This window comes from Dermacentor variabilis, chromosome 5 (assembly GCF_050947875.1).
Source record: "Dermacentor variabilis isolate Ectoservices chromosome 5, ASM5094787v1, whole genome shotgun sequence".
NCBI classification, from domain to species: Eukaryota; Metazoa; Arthropoda; class Arachnida; order Ixodida; family Ixodidae; genus Dermacentor; species Dermacentor variabilis.
The window spans coordinates 80,863,732-80,891,160 of NC_134572.1; the positions used below are offsets into that span (position 1 = coordinate 80,863,732).

At 42.5% G+C, this 27,429-nt stretch overlaps 1 protein-coding gene across 2 annotated transcripts in view; it reads right to left on the bottom strand.

Moving 5' to 3' along the window:
* The window catches only part of PolE1 (DNA polymerase epsilon catalytic subunit 1), a 98,336-nt gene that overhangs the window by 28,030 nt on the left and 42,877 nt on the right, over positions 1–27,429 (bottom strand). Inside the window, exons 23-39 of one of the 2 annotated variants that reach the window (XM_075692962.1) lie at positions 25,040–25,165; positions 24,098–24,186; positions 23,027–23,129; positions 22,576–22,656; positions 21,747–21,878; positions 19,894–20,095; positions 16,434–16,669; positions 14,317–14,449; positions 12,562–12,658; positions 11,181–11,319; positions 6,998–7,104; positions 5,774–5,902; positions 3,720–3,886; positions 3,335–3,495; positions 2,288–2,463; positions 1,592–1,706; positions 259–512 (exon numbers count right to left, since the gene is read on the bottom strand). In XM_075692962.1, the coding sequence (XP_075549077.1) occupies positions 259–512; positions 1,592–1,706; positions 2,288–2,463; positions 3,335–3,495; positions 3,720–3,886; positions 5,774–5,902; positions 6,998–7,104; positions 11,181–11,319; positions 12,562–12,658; positions 14,317–14,449; positions 16,434–16,669; positions 19,894–20,095; positions 21,747–21,878; positions 22,576–22,656; positions 23,027–23,129; positions 24,098–24,186; positions 25,040–25,165 (2,447 nt within the window). The remainder of the gene's footprint in view (positions 1–258; positions 513–1,591; positions 1,707–2,287; positions 2,464–3,334; positions 3,496–3,719; positions 3,887–5,773; positions 5,903–6,997; positions 7,105–11,180; positions 11,320–12,561; positions 12,659–14,316; positions 14,450–16,433; positions 16,670–19,893; positions 20,096–21,746; positions 21,879–22,575; positions 22,657–23,026; positions 23,130–24,097; positions 24,187–25,039; positions 25,166–27,429) is intronic. The other variant, XM_075692963.1, reaches the window with a different exon arrangement.

Here is a 27,429-nt window from a genome sequence, read left to right on the forward strand (position 1 = left end):
TTTCCCTTTACATATTTTGAAATTTCGCATTCGTATAGTGCTTCAATGCGACCATATAAGTAACATCTAGTAAGTGAGCACCACACTATAGAAAAACATGTCACTGAAATAATTACTGTGCAGCAGTGGTTCCTTTCTCATGATTCATATGGTATAATAGAAAGACGTGCACAGAATGCTAAGGAATATAATTAAATCCCTACTTCTCTATGTATCTAAGATACAAATTAAATAAAGAAAGAAAGGGCCAAAAAGTACCGAAAGACATGAGCCAGCTGGTAGTCTGCAAACACATTACGATAGATTGCGACGTCCCGCATCCATCCTGCCACCATGGCCCGAAGCACACGGAAAGCACTGGCAGAGAGGGCCACGTCGTCGTAGCTGGTCAATGATGGGTTCGCACCCTGTTGATGCCCACCCACCATGCTGTCTAGTGAAACACTTGCTCCACCACCAGAATCAAAGGCAACACTCGAGCTCACGCCTTCCAGCTCTGTCAGGTTCTGAGACTGCAAAGAGAAGAGTTGATTGATTGATTGATTGATTGATTGATTGATTGATTGATTGATTGATTGATCGATCGATCGATCGATCGATCGATCGACTGATTTCACTTATTTGTGTTAGCTAGCACAAGCACCTTGATGCCTTAAGCATATCACCACATTGTTTTACTTTTTGCCAGTGACCGTTTTTCAATGAACCATCACTGTTATCAAAATATCACAAGGTGGAGGACATGTATACACCGTGTCTAAAATTGATTTAGTGCTGTCACAAATCTTATAGTGAAACAGACTTGTATAACCAGATTGTACATGTGACGTGAACAGCGTTGCACATTCTTGAATGTACACGAGTACCAGCAATTAGTTTGGAATGTACAGTTATACATGTATAAATAGCGGACAAATTCAACCCATGTGTTTACATTTGACGACTGACAAATGTGCTTGCCGCTATTGTCGTGATTTGGGTGTTGCTCATGTTTCTTGACACTTACTAAAGAGCTTGATTTTTAACTCACACTTTCGGCAGTGTTTGGTCATCCACCATCACTACATGACAATATCGCACAACACAGACCACAAGACAGCGTACACACAGATAATTCAAGCACAAATAAAAATGTCACACACACACACACACACACACACACACAGGAGTTTCCCTTTATTCTTGTTTAACATTATACAGACTCCAGCCACTGCTATAAGTGCTGCGTTTGAAAGTAGCGGCAAAATGGTCTGCACAGAGTGTCACCAAGTTAGCGATGTTGCAACGAAAGACAGCCTATAGGAAATAAATATAAATGAAGTACATACTGTGCTAAGACCTCACTGAGAGAAGGAGATTCTTGAATATGGGAAGGAAAGGTTGGGGTAAAGTGCAGCGCAGTAACTGTCTCTCAGCAGAGGACACCTCAACCGAAGACCTCACTGAAGTGGCAGTTAGGCTCATTCACAAACATGGCAAAGACATGCATGATCATCTGATTCATGTTCTAGGCTTCAAAAGAACTACAGGTAAACTAAGACAGATTACCATGCCCTCCAAGGTTTCATTTGTGAAAATTTTTCGTGCATACCTGAAGTATGGTAGTCACAGCCAAGCCATTTAGATCCATCTCAACACACACCGTGGTATAGGCCCCTGGGTTATTGACTTCAGAGACAGATGCCATATCTGCTTCAGCTAGGAGGCTGCAATGGAAATCTTTCATTCGATGCAATCCAAGATAGGCAAAATTTGCAGCCTATAATACCCCAGCAACTTTATGCACCATACAGGAAGCAAGAGTGCTAATGTGCAGGGTGTCTAGAAAAACACGGAGCTGCTGACCAGCTGTTGACATAACTGGTACATATGGAGTGTATTATCCCTTATGCACAAGCTTTAAGCAGTGCTTAGTCGACTTCTGTTAACTTGTTATTGGATTTTTTGCTTTAGCATATACAGAAATATTGTCATGTCTGTGAAGATGCAAATTTCTGTAAAAACTAAAATTTGGCCTTTAAATGAAATTTTTGTAACTAATAGGTTCCTTTTTCCCACTGAGATAATATTTTTATAGTGACTGTTTAAGAGCATAAAAAAGTGCCAGAGGAAGCAGGCTAATTAGTGTGAAACACTACTAAACATGACAAGTGAGGCAGACTCACTGGTACGAGACAGTGCAAAACAGTATGAAAATAATACACGGTTGCAACCCAACACTACAACATATCAGTTACATTGTGCAACTTCTGTACAATAAAGCTCAAGCTTTGAATCCTGGTCTCACCAGTTGTCATCAGCTTCTTTGCCGCCCAAGTCTGGCCTGTCTGTCTCTGAGCACCAGAGGACAAAGTTTTGCCTCTGCAGGTGACGTGCATAAAAGAGATCGCAACCAAACATGATGGCATCCCTTGGCAGGTTTCCCAGAGGAACGTGGAAGTAGCGACACTGTTCCAGCATTGTCTGCAGAGAAGTCAACATGATACACATTTAACGAGCATGGAGAACATCTGTCACATGTTGTATACCATAAAAAAGCTGCACACAAAAAGATATTCACAGGAAATAGCTTACTTCAACTGGTATTGACACTTCCAGTTGTTTCAAATTGACACCCTGCAGAGGTGGTGCTAGGCAGTGGTTGAGCAAGGGGTGTTTCGGGCTAGAGCGAACATTTCGGCAAGAGGACTCGTCTTTGTCAGTGGGTCCTACTGGAGACAAGTCCCCTTGTCGAAATGTTAACTCCAGCCTGAGACATCTCTCGTTTAATCAGCACCGATCACTTCAAGTCTCCACCTTCCTGTGAACATATTGTTCGTAGCATATTTGGCATCGTTTTAAATACCCGCTATGTACTTTAAACCTCAAAATTTATTCGTACAATTACATTTCTCTTTCAGTACAAAGCAGTACGTAATTAATCAATCTCGGACATTACTGAAAAACTTAAAAATGTATGCATTAGCACGTGCTGCCAATGTGAAATAAGCACCGTTTTTAGGATAAAAAGTCACAATTAAGGCAAATGAAGTTAAGGCCAGAACTACCACACAGTCCAGCTCAAGCATCCTTTGAAAAAGTTCACATCATAAAATTTAGAAAGCCTTGTTAAGTTCCTGTGACATAGCTGCTGGATGCAATGGCTGCAAATGTAACAATGCCCTTGGGTCTGATTTCAGCCACTGCGCATCGAAGTATGTGTGTCAATGAGGCTTAATACTAACTAAAGCAATTTCAACAATTAACATACCATTAAAATAGCTTCTAATTCGAATGAGTGAAGTCATGATCATAGATGAGGCATGAGATAAAGCAACTTGTACAGTTAACATACCGTAAGAATAGTTTCTACATTGAGGTAGTGCCTAATCATGGCTTTGGCCCCAACTCGCTGCCACTCAAGCACACGATAAAGGTCCTCCTTATCGTCAACATGCATCGGTACCACAGGAAATTCAAAGAGACCAGGCATAGCCAACTTCAACTCCTCCAGGGCTGTTGAAGAAAAGAAAGCACAAGAGAATGAATTTCACTGATGACCTTTTTTCAATGTTCTGAGCAATTAGATAAAACATTTTATGGCTATGAATATCACACTTTGGCAGAGAGACAGTAATGAGGAGCCCAAGTGATTACTATGGCTAACTGATTGCAACATGCAACAACAAAAGTTCCAGCTATAATGGAGCCTGACAGAATCAGCTGGACATGAAACTCACCAACACAGCTCTGTACAGCCACCATTGTTGGCCCCCTCTTTTCGTCTCGATATAGCGCTAAGCTTCTCTGTATAGCTCGATGCACCAGGCGGACATCTGTTTCCACTCGCACCTCAAATGCATAGCCGTCTTCAGGAAGTAGGTCAGCTGATGTGCCTCGTTCGATCCTGGAAAGGCATTAGACTTAACTAAATTGTTCAAGATATCTGAACGAAACATGGAATGCAGAAACTTGTAAATGCTCTGCCAACATATAACCTAAGACTACTTGAAGTTCAAATGTACAGGCGCAGCGATAAAAGATTAGTGCAAGTGACTGGTGGCCGGAGCGGCGAAATTGCAACATGCAGCACTGTTGTTTCCCGAGTGCGCCGATAATGAGAGTGCCAGGCACATTCCATTTTCCAAAGCAGGGGGGGCTGGCAGAAACCGACCCATCTGAAAGCCCGCATTTTGAAACCCATCATATGCTTCACTTTTTGGCCAAGCTATGCACTAATGAGGCTGCACACGTGAGCCCATATATTTATTGTTCACGTGCAGTCATTATCAGCGATGGTAGTTTCTTTACTGTAGCCTTGTTGCGCAGCCTCATTGGTACATAGCTTGGCCAAAAAATGAGGCATATATCAGCTTTCGAATGGGTCGGTTTCTGCCGGCCACCCCTGCTTTGGAAAATGGAATGTGCCTGGCACTCTCGTTATTAGTGAGCTTGGCAACTACGGCGCTGCATGTCGCAATTTTGCTGCTCCGGCCACCAGCCACGTGCGCTAATTTTTTCGTGCTGGGACTGTACACACTTGTAGCAGCAGTTTTGCACGCCTAAATTTGGAGTATAGTCGAATTCCAACACAAAACTACTTTTGTTATATCCAATATTAAGCATATAGTATTTGTCACACATTGATATCAGTGAGAAAGACTTTAAAAATTATGGGGTTTTATGTGCCAAAACCACAATCTGATTATGAAGCACACCGTAAGGGGGGGGGGGGAATCCGGAAATTTGGACCACCTGGGGTTTTCATGGGTGTTTTCGCACTTTGCCCCCATGTGAGAAAAACTTCAAATTTACTTCACTATATCTTATATTTCATTAACCTGTGCTTGTTATATCAAGGTTTGACTGAAAATCGGAATTTGTGTGCACAACCTTAAGTAAATTTATAGACTCAATATTGTGTAAAATAAGGGAGCCAGGTTGAAATCCCTCTTCCATTAAATTTTTTCCATGTAATGGAAAATGGATGCAATGTAGTCGCCTGTTTCACCCAAAATAAATTACGACTAAGTATTATCTGCAGTCAATGCAAGGCTAAAAAGGGCTATTTCCTCAGTAAAAGAAACTGCTGCACTTCCCGTCACTGTAGTACCACAACTATATGCATGCTACATATAAAAAATGTGACACTGGTGACAGCGTCACCATACCCCTGCTGAGAAAAAATCTACACTTCTAGTTTGGCACAGCCACGCACAAATTTTAAATCCCAATTTATTCTGCAATCAAATGGGCTATTATTGCATCCCAACACGGTATTGAACAAAACCCACCACAATATGCAACCCCAGCATGTAATGTGAATGTGAATGAGTCTGGCGAATGTGAATGAGCCATATTTGTACACATGAATACCTGATTTACACATCGTATTGTGCATTGCACGTACAGAAATAGTTAAGAGGAGAGGTTGCTGAATAATTAACTAAGAAGAAAAGGCTCGGCCAGGAGCGGTGAGCATAGCAGAGTGGAGCCGGCAGAGGAGAGGGTGAGAGTAAGTGACAAAGTTTTCCAACAATGCCATGAGTTTCTACCACACAGCCAACATGTGATACTGGTAAATGGTAGAGAAGGACAACAAACAGAGAGACAGACAGGAATTTCAAGAAAACCTCCACAAGTGCAAAAGTACCACTAAGTGGTAACACCACAATGCCGCTTGGTCCTGAGAATACACAGATAAAGATGGTAGATGATAGTGCCCTCACACACAAAAGTCAGCTGATAAGTGCAAGAAGAAGAAGAAGAAGAAAATAAGCCCCGTTCAACTCACTTGGCTTGGCGCTCAGCCTTGTACAGTGTGCTCATGTTTGGCATCTGGTTGGAGCGCACGGTATCCACAGCAAATATGACACTTTTCTTTATAGGTGGCAGGAACATACCAAACATCATCTTTTGGCCACTGCATTACAAGCACGACAGCACAGTAATACCATGAGTGAGAAACAGAGACAACATTCCAGAGTAAGTCTCTTCAAGCATTTCCAAACCTAACCCTTTCGTTAACGACTGCTCTGAATGCAAGCTTTTCAAGCAGTGAATCTACAGAACATACAGTTCATGGCATGAAATTATTTGTCTAGTTTTTTTTACTTTCACGTTGTGCCTCATTTCACAAACTGCGTAAAGCATACTAACACGCATGGCAAATCTGTGTAGATTTCTACATCAGCTCGATTTTGTGTACATGCTGCCGCCCAAAATGGATTATTGGAAGAGTGGGATTGCAATGAGTAGATCAAAAGAACAAATATGGTATGTACCAAGCAACAGCATGAAATTCAAAAGCAAAATAAAAGAAAACACACAAGCTATGTACACCTACTAGGTGGTGCATCTAAAAACGAATTTAGCAGCAATGTTCAAGTTGCGCCAGGTTGAGAATTCCAATGATCAATGGTTTGGGGAAAGAAAGTGTACTTGATGGTGACAGGTAAAATCCTTAATAGTACTTATGAGATGCCGCATACTGCCTTTCACTGCCACTTGGCACATAATACTTCATATAAACTGACTAACCAATTGAGCACAATTAGGTTTAAATATATTTAACCAGGAATTTTTTTGCTACATGAGCATCGGTGTAGTCGTGCATATGTAAATCCACAACATATGTACAAACCTATAACAATCAAATCTGCAAATTTTAATTCCCTACACCCTTTCTTTTGTGGCAATTATTTCAAATGACCATGACAGAAAATAGAATAACCTTCCCATGGCATTACATTGACGATGTGCTCCAGAAATCGGATGTCCCGAAGAAAAACTATGACAAATATGCAGCATCTATGCCCATGTTTGCCACTTGTTCTTACTGTTGCTGTCCAGACACAAACTGACCTAATTTCATTTGAACTGCAAGACCAAAATGAGGGGAAAATAAACAAAACAAAAGATGACAGAAAGGCAAGAAAAAAGGAACTGCAAACTCTCATGATGTCACTGCAATACCACTTGCAGACCATACTTGGCATGCAGCTGTGGCGACACTTACTCGACGTGATGGTAGAGGTACAAGTACTTGAGGGTACCTGGTTCCAGGTACTCATGCTGAGCCAGTGTGCCAAACTCCAGATGTCGAAAGTTGAATGTGTCAGTTTCCTGAAAAGATTAGGCAGACACTCGTGTTGTTGAATACGCTGCCATTACTTCATCGTCACTATCATCATGATCATATCTTTGAGTGCACTGCAGGGTAAAAGCTCTCTCATACTGATTTCCAGTTGCTCTCTATCCCAAGTTGGGTGAGTCCATGAAGCTTCCCAGTTTCATTGCTCCGCCGCATCTTTTGCTGCCTTTGACTGCATTTTGCTTCTGTTGGCGCCCATCCCACACAAAAATGCAGCATTCTGTTACTCGTACTAGGCACTTTAGGTAATACCACTGTCCTCCTTCCCCCTTTTTTTCTGCGCTGTACGGGACACCAAATTAAAACATTATGAGCATCAGTGCAGTGCTCTTAAGTAGCCCAATTTTCTCCGGCCTCATTCTGGTAAAAACTGTTTGGAGTAGTTGAGCATAGCTGTGGTTTGGGTAATTTGACTACAGTAAAAGATCGTTAACTCAACGCCCATTAATTCGGACATTCGGATAATTCGTACGGCTCTACTGGTCCCGGCCAAAGTGCATGTTAGTCTATGGGACCAAACCTTCGTTAATTCGTCATAATTTGACCCCACAGCGTTTAATTCGGACAAACGCTGACGGCTGCCGCTACACGAAAGTGTGGTAAAGCAGCACTGGCACCAGTGGAGTGAAACCGAAACATGAGGCATCGCCATCGTCATCAATTTGCGCGGGCGATCGCAGCGTCACCTAACGTCGGTGTCTTCTTTCTTCGCTCCACTGCGCCTTCAACGCCATTTTCCCTTGTGTTGTCGAGTCAGCGTCATCTGTTCTTGCGGAATTTTCTATTTTCGTTGTGACCGTGTTTTGCATGCCAACACCATCATGCGCTACAGTGATGGCAATGCCGGCAAAGCGGCAGAAGTATGAAGCCAAGAACTTGGCGACTGAGGTGGAAATTTTGCAGGCGCTGAAGAACGATGAATTGCAACAGTACGTTATGACCAAGTACAACGTGAATGGAGCACTTAAGGAACGTACATAAAAAATGAACAACAGATTCTTCAAGCCTTCGAAAGCAAGAAGTTTCATGCATCAAGAAAGCGGTTACAAACCGCAGCTCATCGCCAGCTCGAAGAAGCTTTGCTCCAGTGGGTTGCTGACTGTCGCAACGCGCATGTGCCTTTTAGCAGACCACTCATCATGGCACAAGGTGAGAAGTACGCAGCAATGATGAACAATGAATCGTTCAGAGCTTCAGAAAGGTGGTTCGCGAGGTTTTGGAAGAGACACGAACTCGTCTTCAGAAGTGTGTGCAGCGAAAAGGCCAGCGTTGACAAAAGTGTGTCCACCAAGTGGAAAAATGTGAAGCTGCTTGAGCACATCACCATATTTGAACCAAGCGACATGTTCAATGCAGACGAAACTGCTCTACTTTTCAGAGCTCTGCCTGACAAGACCGTGACTTTCAAAGGGGACCTGTGCATTGGTTGCAAGAAGTGCAAGCAAAGAATAACTGGGCTTCTTTCCGCCAATATGACTGAGACGGAGCGCTTGCCACTTGTTTTAATCGGGAAGGCACATAAGCCACGTTGTTTTAAAAACATCAAAAGCCTTCCTGTCGAGTACAGAGCGAACAGGAAGGCTTGGATGACCTCGGATATTTTTTGAGGCTGGCTGCAGCAGTTAGACCGGCACTTCACGTCTAAGGACCACAAGATAATTATGGTTGTTGACAACTTCAGTGCACATAACTGTACAGTCGAACTGAAGAGCGTCAAGGTAGTTTTTTTTGTCGCCCAACACTACATGTGCCCTTCAGCCAATGGACCAGGGTATCATTCACTACGTGAAGTTGAAGTACCGAAAGCACCTGCTACAGCGAATGATCTTATGCTCAGAAGTTGGAAAGCTGTATGAAGTGGACTTACTCGGCGCAGTGCACATCATTGCCCACGTGTGGAAAAATACACCTCCGCAAGTCATCACCAACTGTTTTTGGCACAGTGGTTTTGTGAGTCCCGAGCCTGGGGCAGTAGCCGATGAGGTGTCAGCAGAGTCCACTGATGATGACTGCCCAATCTTCGATGCTGTCCTTCCCACAGATGTGACCCTTCAGGACTACATCGCAATTGATGATTGTGTTGCCACGACTGGTCTCCTGACCGAGGAAGAAATTATTAATGATGTCATGGGCACCCAGGATAACCATGATTCAAACGAAGAGTCATGCGAGGAGGTGCAGCCGCGACCTCATCGCACCTCACGGGAAGTCACGGAGGCGCTTTTGATATTGGAGGACGTTTGCCTGAGCACTTCCCCGACAGTTTGTGGGCTGTTGGCCACTTGGAAAAAGAGTTAAGAAAAATTGTGACGTCAACCGGAATCTGGACGCAAAAGCAGACGACTATTGCAAAATACCTTGGTAAATAAAGGTATGCTTCTCCAACTTGATTTTAACATTGTTTTTCCTGTTCATTCGTTAATTTGGCATTAGGATAATTCTGACATTTTTCTCAGCCCCGTGAGATTTAAGTTAACAAGCTTTTACCGTACAAACTCTGAACTTAAACTTACAGCGCAAACACCTAAGACGGACCACAAAAGGAAGATACAACACACAGCGCCAGTGTGTGTCGTATCTTCCTTTTGTGGTCCGTCTTAGGCGTTTGCGCTGTAAGTTTAAGTTCAGAATTATGTACCAACTAGGCCCAAATGAAGTTTTACTGTACAAACTCTTTGCTTTGCATCCTCTTTGTACTCTATCTGTTTGCAAAAGTGCACTGTGTGCTATGGAGAACTGAACAATGTTTCAGCTCCGAGCTCTAAAATTGAAAGAGAATATGTGTACGCTTAGTTGACCCCCCCCCCCACACACACACACACACATATTTTCATTTAACAACAGTTATCACAGCGGAATAGCAACTTTTGAGCACAGAATGGCAAGCTAACGGAAGTAATCAGTCAAATTTAAAAGTGCATTTTTTCCACACATCTACTCCAGCATTCAAAGCTGATTAGACTCATACGTTCTTCCTTATGTTTCACGCTGTTACATAAGTTGCAATGAACCAACTAGCCCAGCAAGCAACCATTATAGTATTTATTGAAGGTTGTATAATCACGAGTTTCACTGAACCATTAGAGCAAGAGGCAGACGAAGCATTCACTCCCCGCTGCTGGCACTTTTCATGGTAGCGCCATCCCAGTGCAGGCGACGCTATTAGCCGCGGTGGCAGAGTGCATGTGAAAGCGTGGCGGGCTTCGCTTAATTCGTACCGCCTATGTGAAGATATTGTCAACGTGGCATGAAACCGTATCATTTGTTGCCGACTCCCAAATTCACCAAAATAAATTTTCTCATGCAAACTTGATTTTGTCGACTTCCCGATAATTAGGAAAATTCTGCGGCCCCTTTCCGTGCAAGAAAAATCAATCAACGACTGTACTTATTTGCATAAAAGGTCACATTTTAATACAACGAAATTTCTATATAGCAAAGCAAATTGCTGATTTTACCTACTTTGTTGTATTGAGGTTTAACTGTATTTGTCCACCCCTGATATTTTTACCATGCATCTGCTCCAGTGTGTCAAACCATCTAACCGAAGCAGTGCCTGCATCCTCGCAAAAATCTCTGCCAAAAAGTTTTAAAAGTAACACAGTTGACAAGGATCAGTCAAGTTCCCAGTGCCTTTCTATTGAGCATCTAATAACAGTGCATAAAACAAGGGACAAACATAGATGAGACATACACAGCACTGCATATGTATTCTCTGTTTATCCCTCGTTTTACGCACTGTTATTAAATGACCACGTACTACAACCAATAAGCTGGAATTTCCACTATAGTGAAGTTTAACTTTCCACTGAGTTTCCATTACCCAATGAAGCAATTAGGCATATTCAGAAATATATTCCACACTTACTTCAGCATGCAAGATCAATGAACCAAGGCATAACCTGCCTCTTAGCAAGAATCTCTGCCACAGAAAATCTTACAGTCCACAAAATTCAATTGAATTCTCATTGCCTTTTGTTGCCTTTGATAAAGACTGTTTTCAACTTCTGAATTTTACTGTAAGCTTTTGCTAGGAGTGACCCAGTACCTTGCTGGCATAATCCCTGTAGTGCTGCTTGGAAACAAGGCACACGCATCCCAGCTGAGCCATGACCCGAAAATCCAGGGGTACTTGCATTTCATAGATGCCTTCAATGTGCGGAGCTGACAACTCCTGCATGATGTCCCTGTGCAAGCAAGGGAAAAAATTGTTTGAGAATGCATTCAAGCTTTTACAGCAACTTCCTTTATGTGTTCTTTCAACTACGTAGCAATGTATCCTATGCTCACTTGTACGTAAGTACCATAACAAAGCTACACTGTACATCTGACAGCCTCTGTAGTTGCATTGCAGTATCCCAATGTTGGCTCTCTGTTACATTAAAGAGACACTAGACAGCTACACATCAGTTCAGACCGGTAAAAAGTTTTTTCTATGCTCCTATTCTCAAATATGTGTGAGTTTTAGTACTGGAAAAACTCAGGCCGAATTTTCCTTTTCAAGTTTCGTGACCAGAACCCCACTACCAGCATGTCAGCATGATATCAGAGGTGTCAGAGTATTTGAGCCATCTCTGATGCTGGAAAAGTTCTCAGAAGTTTCTAGGCTGAATAACTGATTCCTTAGGGTATAATGCAGTCACCTTTTTTTTTTGCGATAAGCAACTAACGAGGCCTGAGAAGAGGCTGTCAAAGTCCATGACATGAGACCAAATTAGTGTGAAAATTTCACGATGCAGCATCACCCATCTTTCAATTTTTGCGTGTTCTTTAATTTACAATGCCTCCTCTCACAGTAAGAATAGCCCATGTTGCTATTGTACAATTGACTAATACAGCTAAACTTAATATTCCTCTTTTTTGCCCCCCCTCAAACAATCATAACAGTCAGAAAGCGTTAATAGTAGTGATAAAGAATTCTAGTGCAAGTACACATCCGTTAACCTAAACTGTCAATACTACAAAGCTTGTTGTTCAATATCGTACCACGTATCTTTTAAACAAAGGTGATCCCAATACGACGCCAACTGGTGACTACAATGAAATAGACCCAAAAACAATGTGGCTATACCACAACAAACTATACTTGGTTGGTGCACTAACTATATCCCAGACATACACTGTTTAAAGTCAGCTTGGAAAGATGTTATAAAGGGCCACTGAAGCAAAACCTCAGTGCATCCGTTACCAGCAGAAGCTTTCTTGCTTCTTGGATTGAAGCTACGCATAAAGGTACGCCGGGCTGTCAGCGCCCAGCCCCGCAGCACCGGCGGACGCAACAGTCCCAGGCACAGGGACATCGGGGCCGCAGCCCAAGCCTCCAGTCACCAAGGTGTTGCTTCCGTGACCCTTTATATTATTTTGCATACAAACTGAAAACTGCAAATGCTGCAGTAAAAGGAAGAACAAAAAGAATCCTCAGAACTCACTCTGTTCGCTGTTGAAATGTGGCCTCTTCTATTGCATACTCATACAAGTGGTACACAGGATGAGACCTCGGCAAGTGACGCATCACCTTACGCCAAACTGCAACAGCGCCAGTAACGGGGTAGCAGTTAACAACAAAGGCGCTTCCCTGCACTAACGGAAGCTAGCAGGAAAACCATGCAAGTTGGGACCTTGTTGCAGCAGTGAAAAAAAACTGCAGTAAAAGTGTGTACTGATTGATTGATTGATTGATTGATTGATTGATTGATTGATTGATTGATTGATTGATTGATTGATTGATTGATTGATGTTAATGACTAACACAGGCACTATGAGTGATGCCCTTGTGGAGAATTCCTTAATAAATTTGACCAATCAAATTTCTTTTCATTTCATCCACATTGGAGCACGATCACCGCGGCCGGGAATCGAACACGCTAGCCTGTGCTCAGCTGCAGAATATCATTGTCTCTGCACCATCACAGCAGTTGAAAATGTGTTCTAAACAAGCGAGGAACATGTGTGAAGAAAACGTGCTGGTAGGAAAACTTCGATAATGGTTACTAAAGCAAGTGCATCCCGTAAATTAAATGAAATTTTTGAATACCTAGTTTTTGAATTGAATACGAATATTAAAAATATAATATTCGATAATATTCGAAATTTTCGAACATTCGCACACCCCTAAAAAGGAGATCAATGTCCACTCTATAAGAGCTATGGAGGAGGAGGAGGACATACAACAGCTTACAGGAGAAAATTGCAGCATTGCAATTCATGCAGTTTTGTGTGGCTGTGGCCACACATTGTTGGAAGCATTGTCAACATAAAAATGAGCGGGATAGTCACTCCTTGACTAGAGGGCTGATTATTTGATTTACTGATGTGTTCGCCAGCGCTTTCCATCTCTAAGGTTATCATTATTTTCTACATGATTAGAAAATTTCAAGGCTCCGTAGCGATTCAGGTGAAGATACCAGAGAATGAAATTATAACAGCGTATTCACTTGGACTGGTTGGTGCACCTTGTAAACAACAGCTTTAAACAGCATGAAACAGGGCACAGCCTGTCCTGTGGTTTTTTTGCTGTGTCCTGTGCAGCGCTGTTTAAAGCAGTCGCTGTCATTTCTAAAGTAGTAGCGTTTCCTCACCTTCACATGTCGCCTTTTCCCTGCTCCCCCCCCCTCCCCCATTCCCATGTACGGGAATTGCAAGCGAAAAGTGGCAAGGCTGTTTTTCACTCATTTCGCGACTGTTTTGGTTCTACCCATTCTATACCTCCTCTCCCTCCTCCTATCTACCATTCTATGTACCTCCCCTCTGGACTTGCACGTTAGTAGAAAGGTAAGTGCTGCAGTTTCTGCAATGCTTTTGCAGGGGGCCACATAATTACAGCTGTCAAGAGGCTAATGTGGCAACGCCCAGGGAGCTCCAGAGAGAATCGTGCACACTCAAAGTGATGGAAATGTCCAAACGAGTTTCTCGCATTGCCTTTCCTCTCTGCCACACTTCTGTCATGTGTATACACGACATGACTGAATGAATGAAACAACGTTTATTCCAGATTAGCATGCGCCGAGGGCGCTGCGGTGGAAAGGGAGGGGGTATTATTGCAAAATTATTGCCATAACCTACGCTCGACACAGCATGCAAGGCAGCCACAGTGCAGCGGAAAGGTCGAAGAAAGAGGAAAAGAAAGCTTCACTTTAAAATTGCATTATATTGATGCAGGTAAGATATAGATGCAAAGCTCTCACTCAGGCTTTCTTCCTCCCTGGGCAGTTTGGAGTTGACATAAAAGATCCTTGGCACAACCAGACGCAGCTGGTGCAGCTCCGCACCCACCAGGGCCCACACCCGAAACACACCAGGAGTACCTGTCCGGTCCAACTGCACACCAGAAAATGAAGTTTCACACTGCTGCTCAAACAAATTTGGAGGACGCTTAAGCTTCACCTTTAAGAGTGGAACATGTTAGCATTCAAAGATCCCTGACTGTCCCACACATCATGGCAACTGCAACATACGTAACCATAATGTTTACTGGGAAATGCTGGCAGTGAATGCTATGCACGAAGGTGAGCTTTCTGGTATAAACACAGCTTCTTGCATGGCCCACGGATGCACGAAGGCGAGCACCATCTGAATGGTGTTGCAAGGAACCAGGCGCAGTGCTCTGTGAATGGTAGAAATGCTGCAAAGCGATTTGTGTTTGAGTTTCCATGTAACAGAATTATGTTTTCTTGTATATTCAAATTACAATCCAACGCTATCATGTCTTTAGGTTGTGTGTAAGTTTTACTTCACAATTTTTCTTATGCATTTTACTTTGAGAAATTCAATTAGTTCAGTAACGTCTTTGCGCTACATGGAGGGCCTGGGTGGTTGGGTATATGTGGTTTGGAATGACTTTTCGTTCCCAAGATGGTCGACGCTGGGCGCAGGACGCCGACGCCAGATTTTCTATGAGACGGGACTCTTAACACTTTCGTGTTAATACCATATACGTATTTGGTTTTGATGCTCCATTGACAGTAATCCGAATATAATATTTTTGGTTAGAAAAGGAACTTGAAAGGGAGGATAGGAGAGAGAAAATATAGGAACTGCCTCGAAATGACTATCAACTGGCAAAAGCTTTTGTGTACCAGCACAATAAATCCTAAAAGCAAGCGTTAGTATAATAAGTTAACAAGGTAGGTTCTGTGGGAACTCACAAGTGCATATGCTTAGGTCAAGGCCCAGAAATCACATGAGTGCCAGCTGTATTTGTGTACTGGCAGCTACTGCAAAATGTAACAACCTTTAGAGTGCAGCTCTTATGCACCCATTACTGTGTTAAGCATTAGCGTCAGTGTAACTGAGTGAACAAGCACGGGGAAGGATGAAAGAGAGAATGCGGAGTGCAGCGAGAGATGAAAGACGGCTATAGTGGAGAGAACGCAAGGTGAAAAGCAGAGGAGAAGGGTACAGCAGAATCATAAGGTGCAAAGCGTAGAAGGAGGGCATGGCAAAAGCATGAGAAGGAAAGCATAGTGCTGTGCAAGACGGGCTCTGTGAGGACGACCACTACGAGATAGTGCCAAAGTAGCGCATTGTCGTGTGTTCACCGATGGCATGCGGAGAGCGTGCCCACCAGTACCATATATGGAAACAAAGTGCTGCATGAGCAGAGGTCTGTCTGCCGCGGCTGCTGTGAATCGTACCCACGATTAGTGAGGCAGTTGTGCCACACTTAGCTTCGTTTGCAACGCGCCACATGAGACAGATTGTCTGTGCCAGCCAATATATCGCGAAATGAAAGCACGTACAGAGCTGCGTTCAAATTTCGCATTACAGAGTATCGTAATCATTGGTGAATTTAAAAATTTTTTTTGGTTCCTGAAAACCGCAAATGACAACCCTTATTTTCTGCAACCTTATGAGATCTTTATTAACATTTTACTGCATACAGCTGAACAAGGCTACACAAAAAATTCTAGATCGCTGCTAAAAGAAAATCTTTAACTGCCATTGTTCATTTCAGTTAGCAAACACCCTCAAAAAGAATGAAATAAACTGTGAGGGGAGGGGAAGCCCAACTTCACTTTATGAGAGCATAGCTTGCTATGGGCTTTTAGAGTGCCACCTAAAACAGCACTAACAGGTCTGATGACGATCGTCCGGGCATCATGACAGTATGACAATGACATTAATTAAAGCCAGAAAAGAGTGCATAACAGCTGTCACTCCTTTTGGCCAAGCTCAGTTACAACAGACTTAACATTGCAGAGTCATTCCCCAGCAGTGCAAAAAGCTATAGCAGTGGCTGCAGTAAAGAAGCAAAGCTGCTAGCTGCAACACTGCAGCAGTAGCAGCAGCAAACACAACAAACCTGAATGATTTGCCAGGGTGAATCAAGAAGATTACGTTGCGCCCTACGCAGAAAACTTCCCAGCGTGCCAGATGTGCCAGCCCGAATGGCAGCTCCTTTAGAGGGAGCTGCTGCAGTCTTGTCCGTGGCACTTGAAAGGCTGTTGGTGCCACGGTTCAATCGCTTCACACGTTCTTGCCGCTGCCGCTTCTGGTGTGCCCACTTCTTCTTGTGAAACTGTAGCCACTCAATCATCTCTGCCTGTTAGAGAAGCAAAGCATATGGATGCCCATGAAAACACAAGTACATTCTCTCTTGCTAGATGTCTTATCAAGTACAGTTTTTACTGCACACACCACATGTGTGATACAAACACTCAATGTTCATGGAGATAATACTACGAAAAAAACCTTATAAGAGAGGCATGTAGCGTAACCTTTACAAAATAATATTGCGATAATAGCATGAACCAGACACTACATAGCCATATCCCTGAGCTTAGAACAAGGCCTTTCAGCATAGCATGCTAAACAAATTGTTACTGTGCTGTATGCCTTTCCTGAGCCACCTGTATGCAAGCCACTGACTGTGCAGGCATGCATCACACTAACGAATCGGCAATCAAATAATGATGAAAGGTTTTAACCAAAGCATGATCTGCTGCACCGAGGGGCCAAATCGAGGTACCAGGGAAAACGCTGGTTAAGGCAATAAAATAGGGGAAGTTGGCTGGTTGACTTGTGTGACTAAAATGCTATAGGCGGATATGCAACATGAAATAAAGAAGATAAGTGGGCAGCCTATCTGTTTCATGTTACCTGTCATTTCGCAGCACAAAGTTAGAAAAAGAAAATGTAGCATTACATATAGAGCATCGTTATGAATACAGTCCAACCTCCATATAACAAAGTTGTACTTTCAGCGAAAAACTTCACTAAATCGCAATTTTTGTTAATACGAAGTTTCAAAGCTCCAGCAGTAAAAATTATATTACGAATCCATAGAACATTCTTGTTGGATAGTATTCTTGTCAGTAAGCACTTACAAACAAATTGTAACAAGGTCAGATAGCATGGCTATGAAAGCCATGCTATGCAGATGACGCTGACAGCAATGCATCGGCATGGCTCACAGCGTCCAATAAATGCATGTGTTGATATTGCGCGGCACCGTAAATCTTGAACGCCACGGTTGACTGTGCTTATTGCCCGCAGCCATCATCAGATGGCACTCACAAATTAAAAACAAAAGTCTAAAAAGATACTGCTACTTGTCCTCAGAGAAAAAAAAAAAAACATCCGAGGACACGCCTAAGCTCTTCTTATGAGTTGTGAATGCGAAAGCATTAATGTCCAATTGAGCGCCGCTGAGCGGTCCTTCGAGTTATGAACTCCTTGCGGGCCAGCGATCGTGTTGAGACGCTTGGAGCGTTTTGATTTGGCCTTACCGAGGTGCAGTTAGAACGCAGGCGAGAGCTTGCACAGACAAGGAATGTGCAGATAACACAAGCTTGCAAAAGCAACAGCGAGGGTGATTGGGCATTACGGCGATGCCCTCTCCCTTTACGCAACACCTGGCAAGCTACTGCAGCAGCAGGTGTCCCATTTCGCCCACCCTGCTCCACTGAGGTATGCTCTTGCCATGGTGTCACAACCAATGGGTACCCCGTTGAGGAGCACTCAAAAGATGGTGTCACTGCCAGCGGGAATTTCGGTGCCATTTGGCTGCTACAGACGCCAGGCACCAGCTTTTTCGCTCGATGAGCCATATGATGCTTTCACATAAAAATAGTGCAGTTTCGCCAGAGTGAAGCATTGACGGCGACAGCAAAGAGACAACTACATGAAGTAAGGTCCGTAGTTTTATCGGTGTAATGCACCCTCAGGCAAACATTAACAGATCTCACTCGATGGCCACGCGCACTCTCTGTCACAACATGGGCGAACGCTGTGTACCGTATCACCGAAACTTGAGATTACATGATTGCGAACACGACGCACAGGAACATAATGCGCATCAAGGTACCAATTGTCTTGGCTCGCCCTTCGTACTTGCAACAAATTAGCTCCAAGAAGTGGCACGTGGTCCGCTTATGGACAGCCATGCGCAGCCACAGCTAGGGTAGAGGAGAAGACGCGCACGCTAGGAGAAGGCAGATAGGCACACAACTTGTGCCCTCCCCCCCCCCCCACCCGCCCCACAAGTGCGTGCTTGATCACATTATTGTGCATTCACCTCTTCCCCAACTCCTTGCGCTGAAGGAATCGTCAGCTCTCATGTTTCTTCAAGCGCTCTGAGCTGCCATGTTCCCCACGGCCTCTGCAAGTTATTTACCAACGCGACAAATGGTGCATCGGTGTTTCCTGCATACCATGTCCCAGCACGTGTGCTTTGATGGCAATTGTGCTGCTCAAACTTTTCCTGCAGAAGGAGGCTTGCAAATAGCTTCTGCCTTGGCCGACATTTTTATAGTTTCTTGCTAGATTTACAAGCCACATAGGCTCCAAGTACATGCCTGAAATGGCCAAAAACCTTGTTAAATCCGAGCTGTGTCATGAACTTACTCTGTTTTCAATGGAGCTAAGATAAGGAAATTAAAGTAGTTTGTTACATCATGAAATTTGTTAAGTTGAGGTTCGTTATACTGAAATTTGACTGTATAATGCAAGGTGCTTCTACAGAATGGTAATTCAGGAGTAAAAACCAAAAGCCTGTGTTATTTATTTGTGCAAACATGACGATACACAATGCCGTATTTCTTGACATGCACAAAACCATTAAGGCCTGCTCACTAGCTCGTTGATGAGCGAGCTGTTTATTGACCCTAATGAGGTTGTTTAATGTCACCATGACACTTAAAGAACTCAAGGCAGGTCACAAAAGCCTGAGAGTTTGTGGAGGTACACCATATACTAAAATATGAGCAGATTCGCGCAATAGTGATGCACTGGTTTTGCTTTTCAATTCAAAGATCAATCTTACTGTGGTGCTTGGTTTAGCTAGCTAGCTTGATAAGAGGGAAAATGTTGGTCTGGGCTGGTTGGTACATCATTGGGACGGGAGCAAACAGTGCTTGTACGTGATGATGTGAGGACGAGAGTCAGCACCTTGTCTGTCGTCATCACTTCGTCCCATCCAAGCGCTGTTTATTCCTGTCCCATTGATAAGAGGCTTTAAAGATGCAAAATACACGGTACCTGTGGCTGTGGCTGTTTTGCAATTCACATATGCTGGTTTGTCCTGATTATAAAGATTGCCACCCACATGCCTCCCAGCATATCTGGTAAATTATATTAGCTATGTTCACATACCCGCGAGCTTGTTCTGTGAATAAATTTCACCATGAGCTGTACAGTCTGGTTTCATGTCTTTCATAAGTGTATGCTGTTAGCTCTCTAGATAACCTTCAAATGGTCATCAACAATCAAACATGTCATCTGGTAAGTGGCAGCAACATGCCCTGAATGAAGTTCTTGTTGACTTGCCCTGGTTTGTCCAAGTGGTGGAGGTGGCCCTAGTGTCTCCCGCCATGACTTCTTCAAGCTCTCTTCGTTGTTATTTTCAGGCGACCGGCCCCTCTTCCTGTGAGTCACGGTTGCTACCACCGGTCTCATTTGTGAGCTGCAGCCAGGCTGTCCAAGGTCCTCAATGTCAGCCATCTCAGCTGAATCCTCAGCAGTGGGCTGAAGCAAATTAGGTCATGCATGAAACTTGCTTTCTTAAGCATTCCAAGTGCACAAAGAAAAGTGAACGAACAACAAGGAAACGCACATGGGGGTCAATTTAAACAAATGGATTTATTTGAAACATATGATGCACATAGATAAGCACCTACACCTGTAAAAGCATAATTTTCTATGGGACATTTAATTATGAAATTATTATGAATTACTTAATTCAAAATTACTTCTTAATATGAGACATTTAGTTAGAAAATTCTATCAATCAATCATTCTAATTTTTACAGCATGATACACAGGCATGATACACTGTGCAAACAAAAATGGTAGCTAGAGGAAAATGCTGCTCTCTCGCAGCTTGACAATACCTAAGTCCCAGAGCCAATGAAGCTCATGGTAGGTTTTAAGGCAGTTTGTACACAATCATTTCTTATGAATTACGATGCAAAGTCCACCAAAACTGATAGAACATAATGTTTTTGTTTGTTTATTTGATTGATTGATTGATTGATTGATTGATTGATTGATTGATTGATTGATTGATTGATTGATTGATTGATTGATTGATTGATTGATTGATTGATTGATATTTCATTTATATAACCTTTAGACCTAGTGCGATTGACAACAACAGGCCATCTCAAGGCAGCAGCACCACCCCTATGAGATGCGCAATGTCAAGTGCTGTGGTACAAGTGCCACACAAAAACACACAATTCAGCTTAGAGGGCAGAAGCAATTACCTATGCACTGAAATAGGCACCTGCGTCCTTGAGGTAACGTAATTAAAAGTAGATTTACAACTTTCACGCATCCCTCATTCATGGCTCCAGACATCAGTCAGCTACTACTACGGAAAGAAACCATGCCACAGAGAATGAGTGAAAACTAGGGATGTTTGAGTACCGAAATTTCCAAACTAGAATCAAATGTGAATATTTGAGAAAAGCTACCTCTGAATATAAAATTTAATACAGAATATTTTTTTCATTTCTAAACAAAGTGAAATATGAAGCTTGTACAGAGTCCATCTGATAAAAAAAAAATGAGGCTTGTACATACGTTATTTGGCACTAGTGCAATACCATTCACTGCTAGACATTTGGTCAACTGAGGAGCTTGTAAGTGAAGAAAAACTTATTTCAGTTATTTGGCGCATCACGACAGTGACAGTAATGAAACAAGGGAACAGCACGTCACCAGATGCATGTAGTGTTTTTTTTTTTTCATGGCTTATAAGAGGAGTCCTTAATCAAAATGCATTTCCAAGCAATGCTACATGTTATTTTTCAAGCATACTTACACTTAAATCAGACTATTAGTATTTCACATACACTTTGTACTTCACTAAGTCTTGAGAAGTCAATAAGACATTGACTTCAAAGTGGACTGAAACTGAAATCATGGCAAGAACACTCGTGTGGTAGCTCGTGAGACATGGAACTCGCAGGATTAACCAGAATGCACTAGTCCACCTGCTTCAGAAGTTCAACAGCATAACACAGACATGGACAAAGAACACACAACACAGGACAGGTGCCAACATTCAACACTGAGTTAGATGTTGGTGCCCATCCTGTCTTATGCGTATTTTTGTCCACATGAAGCTCCTGAGGTTATCTTGGTAGCTCAAACCAAGATTATGCTTGCCTACCTGCTGTGGCTGTTGCTTGGGTGCAGCGGTGAAGAGCTCACTGATCCTCTTCTGCTTGAGCACATCATTCTTTTCAAGAAGCCGCTTGTGTAGCCAGGGCGGGTGAGCAACACGAGGCACAGGATTCGCTACCTGCACGTTGTGTGACATCACGCACTCGACTATGGGCACAAGCCGTAATGAATGCAAGAAAGAAGCTGCAGAGAGTCCTAGAACATACTGCCACCCACACTTTATTCCAGGAGATTTACTCAAGGTCAGAGTCACAGTGTTTTTTTTTTAAATTTTATTTTAGCCTGAGAACTATCGAAAATTGGCTGCCATGCTTTAATTTTTATAGTTGCAACGCGTGTGCCACAATGTCCAAACTAGGTCATGTTCCTGTAACAAAGCCGTGCCCAGTAGAATGCTCATTAGGTGAAGAGTAGCTTACTACAGCTCATATGGTCTTCCTACATTTAATAATGAAAAGGCTGAATTTTCAACAGCAAACACAATACAGTTCAAAATGTTGCAAATCAAGAGGAATATTCTTGGTGACACAGTTCTATGCAGATCTGTAGAGCTTGGGACAAAGTTTGAAGTTCTAGTTAATCTGCACACACTAAACAAAAACTTCCAATTCAATTTGTTCACTGCGTTGCGTGGCTACGATTTGCCTGTGTAGACCGACAAAATCCAGGAAACCATTAAAATCTTAATGCTTCCTGGGATATGCCTAAGTGTAACCTAACAAAACACTGTCCCCCCCACTCGTGTACCAATCTGACCAAAACATTAAAGTCTGTGCTTCGCACAACAGCAGTCTAACAGGTTGGCCAAACCTCACCTGTTGAAGAGCTGCAGGAATGGTGATGATCTTCTGGATGGTACTGCCTAACCTCTCAATGTAGTATTCCCAGTCAAGAATCTTCCAGGTTTTGAAAAGACACCAGTAAAATATACGGTCACCAACTGCTACTCCTAAACTAAAAGCATACAAGAAAGCAAAAATTTTATGTACAATCTAAAAAACTTTAACAGCTTCAAGAATCTCGTGCACTGTATATATCTTATTTTTGTCAAGGTAGGCAGCTATGGTGAGAAGACAAATATGAAAAGAAATAAAGACAAAGAGAATCAATATTTTGTTTTGTACACTGGATCCACTGAGGTTATTATCACTAATGTTAAATTATATGCAAACAAGCTGTGAAAGGAAATAAAGCAAATTCATCTGGCACAATTTCATGCATTTCATCAGGGATAAGAATAAGCTATGCAGAAAATATTATACACACAGTTCGAATATCAAAGTCGTCAACGGATGAAGTCTTCAGCCATCGCCTCAGATAATGCCTCTTGACGCTTGGCTCAGCTTGAAAAATGGCCAGTGGAACAGCCCTGAAAAATTTAGTAGCGCATTACTTCAACATTAATGCAGCACACCATATTTCAAGTCAGAACTGCAAGACTTGCTGTACACACTTGGAAGATCCTTCAATACGGAGATAAGTACTTCCTGATTCATTTATCAGAGCCAGTGAGATGATAACCAATTATCATCAATCCATGAAAATGGTTCAACAAAGCAAAGCATCCTCATCCCATTGAAACTAATAAGTGTCAAGTATCATTGCAATTTAAGACATATCTGCTTCTGTTTTTGTCTAAGGAACACTTGAGTCTGTATGAATTAAGTATAGAAATGTGGTTACAATACACATGCTTGTAAAGGATGCTTTAGACACATAATATGCAGTGAACATACTGAGTAACACCTCCAGCATATCATTAAAGCTTGTGTAGCTCCTTCTATAAACTAATAGCGTTGAAAGAAGAACTTGGACAAAAGAGAAGAGATGGCCAAGCTCAGCTAGTCTAACCAACTAGCCCAGACCGGCTATCTGCTTAACCCTACAGTCCTTTTCTTCAAACAGACACAGATATAACTGCAACCGTTTTTTGTTGTTGTTTTTTCTATGGGAGCCAAAATAACTGCTGTTCCAAAAGCATGTTCTCAATGTGCATGCTGTAGCCCTTGTTTTCACAGGCATACTGTTCACTTCTGTACTTCTTTCAGCGCTTGTCTGTGGCATTTGTTTCCTTGTGTCCTCATCTTTTTCACGCTGCTTAACCTCAGTTCTAAGTATGAACCAACTAGCGCTCCATGAAGATATTACTTAAGGAAAAAAAGCTTTGCAGTGCAGTGACATGGTAAAAACTCTAGAGACATCTCCAGTTCAACTAATGTTGATTATTGTTCATTGAAGGTATCATCCCCACAACATTCTACTGGCTGGGAGTCTAAGCAGTACAGCCTTTGTTCCCAAAGATACACAGTTGCTTGGCAGTGCAGATGCCTTTGTCACCTTTCTGTTACAGGAGCCCCTTCAGGTTTCTTGGAGATGACGTATCTACAGCTGAGTCCAGCATCTTTGACCATCTGGTCACCAAGGAACTGTCACGTGGAAGAAAGCAATGGTGCAGCAATTAGCCTTCAAGACAGAACAGCTCTACAGAGTGCATGCTTGATGACAGTAGCATTTTTGAAGTAATCATCATCAGCTTGTTTTAAGTTCGCTGCAGGACAAAGGCCTCTTTTGCAGAGATTTCCAACTACGCTTGTTCTACATTGACCAAACCCACCATTTTTAATGGCAGAGTGAAGAGCTAAACGAAGCCCTGTAATGAGATAACTGTTATTATAATAAACTGAGGATAACAACCAGTGGAAAGATGGATGGCAGTGTCACTTGCTATCTCATCTGTATGGAACATCTACTTGGTGTTTTTCACCACTCAAAAGTCAAGCTCGTGGGCAAGAAGTTAAAAAGAAAATCCAAAGAGACATGAGAAGTACCCATGAACCTCTTTCTCTAAAGAGAACACGAATCAGTTACATAAATAGTGCCACTTTGGTGCTAGAGCTGCCACAGACACAAATTACCTGCCAGTCACTTCATGACTTTTGGCATGCAAAACTATGTATCACTGCTGGTTAACTGGCATAAAAAAGATTCTCTAAGTGGTATCTCATACTTTACATTCTTCTTGTTTCCCTTTACCAACTATTAAGTAATATCTGTTAAAATGATTACCTTATTTGTCTCCAACAATAAAAGCAAATGGTAATTACAAAAGTGATCACGGAAATTAACGTGAGCTGTCTTCTGCTGCACTCCACACTGGCAGCATAGGTGTATGGAGTGCATGCATTGTGAATTTGCCTTCCTACGTAAGCACCTGTTCTGCATGCAAGTCTTGCTCACATCAACGTATTGCCAGATGCGCCATTGTCTTGAAGTTCTTACCTCAGCAAGCCTTTTCGCTGTGGATATAGAAGTAGACTTTTGGACTCCATAGTCCTCCAGCTTCCGTGACATGCTCCGATTCTCAGAGATTAGTTCGAAGAGCTCATCGTCAGGCATGTTTTCTGCCTGCAAGAGAAAATCCAACAATAGGAGCAAGAAAGGTAGGAACTTTTAAACACATAAGCCAATTGACAAAGGAAATCGCCGAGGCTCACAATATAAAGATTAGGGACAAAGAGTGTATCAGTGAACCGTCTATCACTCTTCATGACAAGGAACTGCTACCTATGTCAAATTTGATTATGCGTCAGTTTGTCACAGTTGCCTCGATGCATCTCTGTATCTCGTGCATGTCATGGTTATCAAATGGTACCTATATATATGTTAGACATATCTTCAATAAAATATCAGTTGAGAGTCAGCACCATGTCGTCGTTTTATACCTTCTTTTGTGTTGTGTTGCGCTGTAACAAACCTTACTATGAATCCCAACCAACTGGCCCAACTTGCCGTTTTGATGTAGGAACTGAATACTGATACATCTTGTCCTCACCAAGAATTATTTTCCGATGCCACATTTAACCTTCTGTATCATTTCCTGAGACAACACTGAAATTTACTGAATTAGAAGGCAGTAAGTCAGTGAGGGAAAGCTGACAAATGATGAACTCAATACATATTTCACAAAGGCATTGGTGCAGATAAGTCTATGTGTCAGTAGGCACAGATCTGGGCAAACCAGGGTAGACGAATTTTGTCTTAGTGTTAACCTGCTCCGACTTATTCCTACATTCGCCTAACAACATTTTTGCTTTAACACATATTGAGCAGCTGCTTTTCCCCCAACACATGTCCACCATGTCTACCATGACTTGGGGACATGTCTACCATGTCCCCAAATCAACTGGCCTTCAACAAGAATAAAGTGAATGTTCCAAAATAATATGTCATTTCCACGAAGACAGCAATAGCCCACGTTCAAAAACTGAATGCATATTTTCATAACCAACTCAATCGAGGAAATACTGAATGCAGCAGCGAAAGGTTACTACTAAATGGCAGCTTTGGTCTTACTTGGCCATAATGTCATCATTTATTCTTTCCTGCATCCCACCCCATTTCTTGCATGGAGGTTGCCGAATGGTTCTCAGTCAATGCAGATTGTTTTACTGCACTCGAAGTGAGGGTTCATGTCATCTTTCCTATATGAAGGCTGCAACTTTCAATACACGATTACACACCTCCTGAGTTCTCGAAAGCATTCACCAGTGCACACAGTCAGCTGCTGCATTAACGGGATTTTATTAGTGGGTAACATTAAATCAGGTTCAGAGTTGTACCCTCTTAAGGCTCCGTTTTTATTCATTAGGTGGGAAAAGGTTGATTACCAGCTGGAAAAATGAAGACCGAAGGTGACTTTATTAAATTTCAAGGACTAACCACAGCGCTAGCAAACCAGTGTTATGTCACGGATTACAAGCTTTTTATTTTGTATGTTTGGGCCATTTCTGTAAAGAGAAAGTTCACAAAACCCTCTTCCTATTGTTCCTTTAGAATGCAATATAATCTTTTTTTTTTATCAACAAGATGTTAAATTGTCCAAAGCAGGCACTGTTTATATCACTGACGTTGTAGGCAGTTAGTGTAGGAAGTTAAATTAAAGTATGTGGATTTACGTGCCAAAACCACTTTCTGATTATGAGGCACGCCGTAGTGGAGGACTCCAGAAATTTCGACCACCTGGGGTTCTTTAACGTGCACCTAAATCTAAGTGCACAGGTGTTTTAGCATTTCGCCCCCACCGAAATGCGGCCGCCGTGGCCGGGATTCGATCCCGCGACCTCATGCTCAGCAACCCAACACCATAGCCACTGAGCAACCACGGCGGGTCGTGTGGGAAGTTCAAAGTGGCATTGCTGCCTGCCTTTTGTTTTGTTTTTATGTTATATTTAGCTTACCAAGTCTCAATGCGTGGCCAGCTTCATATATGTTTGGTGTATAAGAAGAGTACTTTACCAATGTAGTCTAGCTTGGCACTTCAGTGTCGCTTTAAAATTGCAATGATCTCATCCTACTGGAGCAAAAGAATGCATGAAGTCGTGATTATAGGGGCCATAATACGCTCAGCCAACTATTCTGTTCTTTATTTGTAACCAAAAGTAGGGCGGCCAATGTGGTTATAACATACAAAATATAGGGCTCTCAGAGCAAATATTAACCAGAAACTTTATTTTATATCTCTGACTCTAACCCCTCCCACTAACAGTGACCACCATTTCGACATGGCATATGAGACCCCAAGAGTCATGGGGCCACCATTATGTCATACGCTCGAAAACCATGTATACTACAACCCGTGCAGAGAGGGTGCGTGCCCAACACTGTACAAG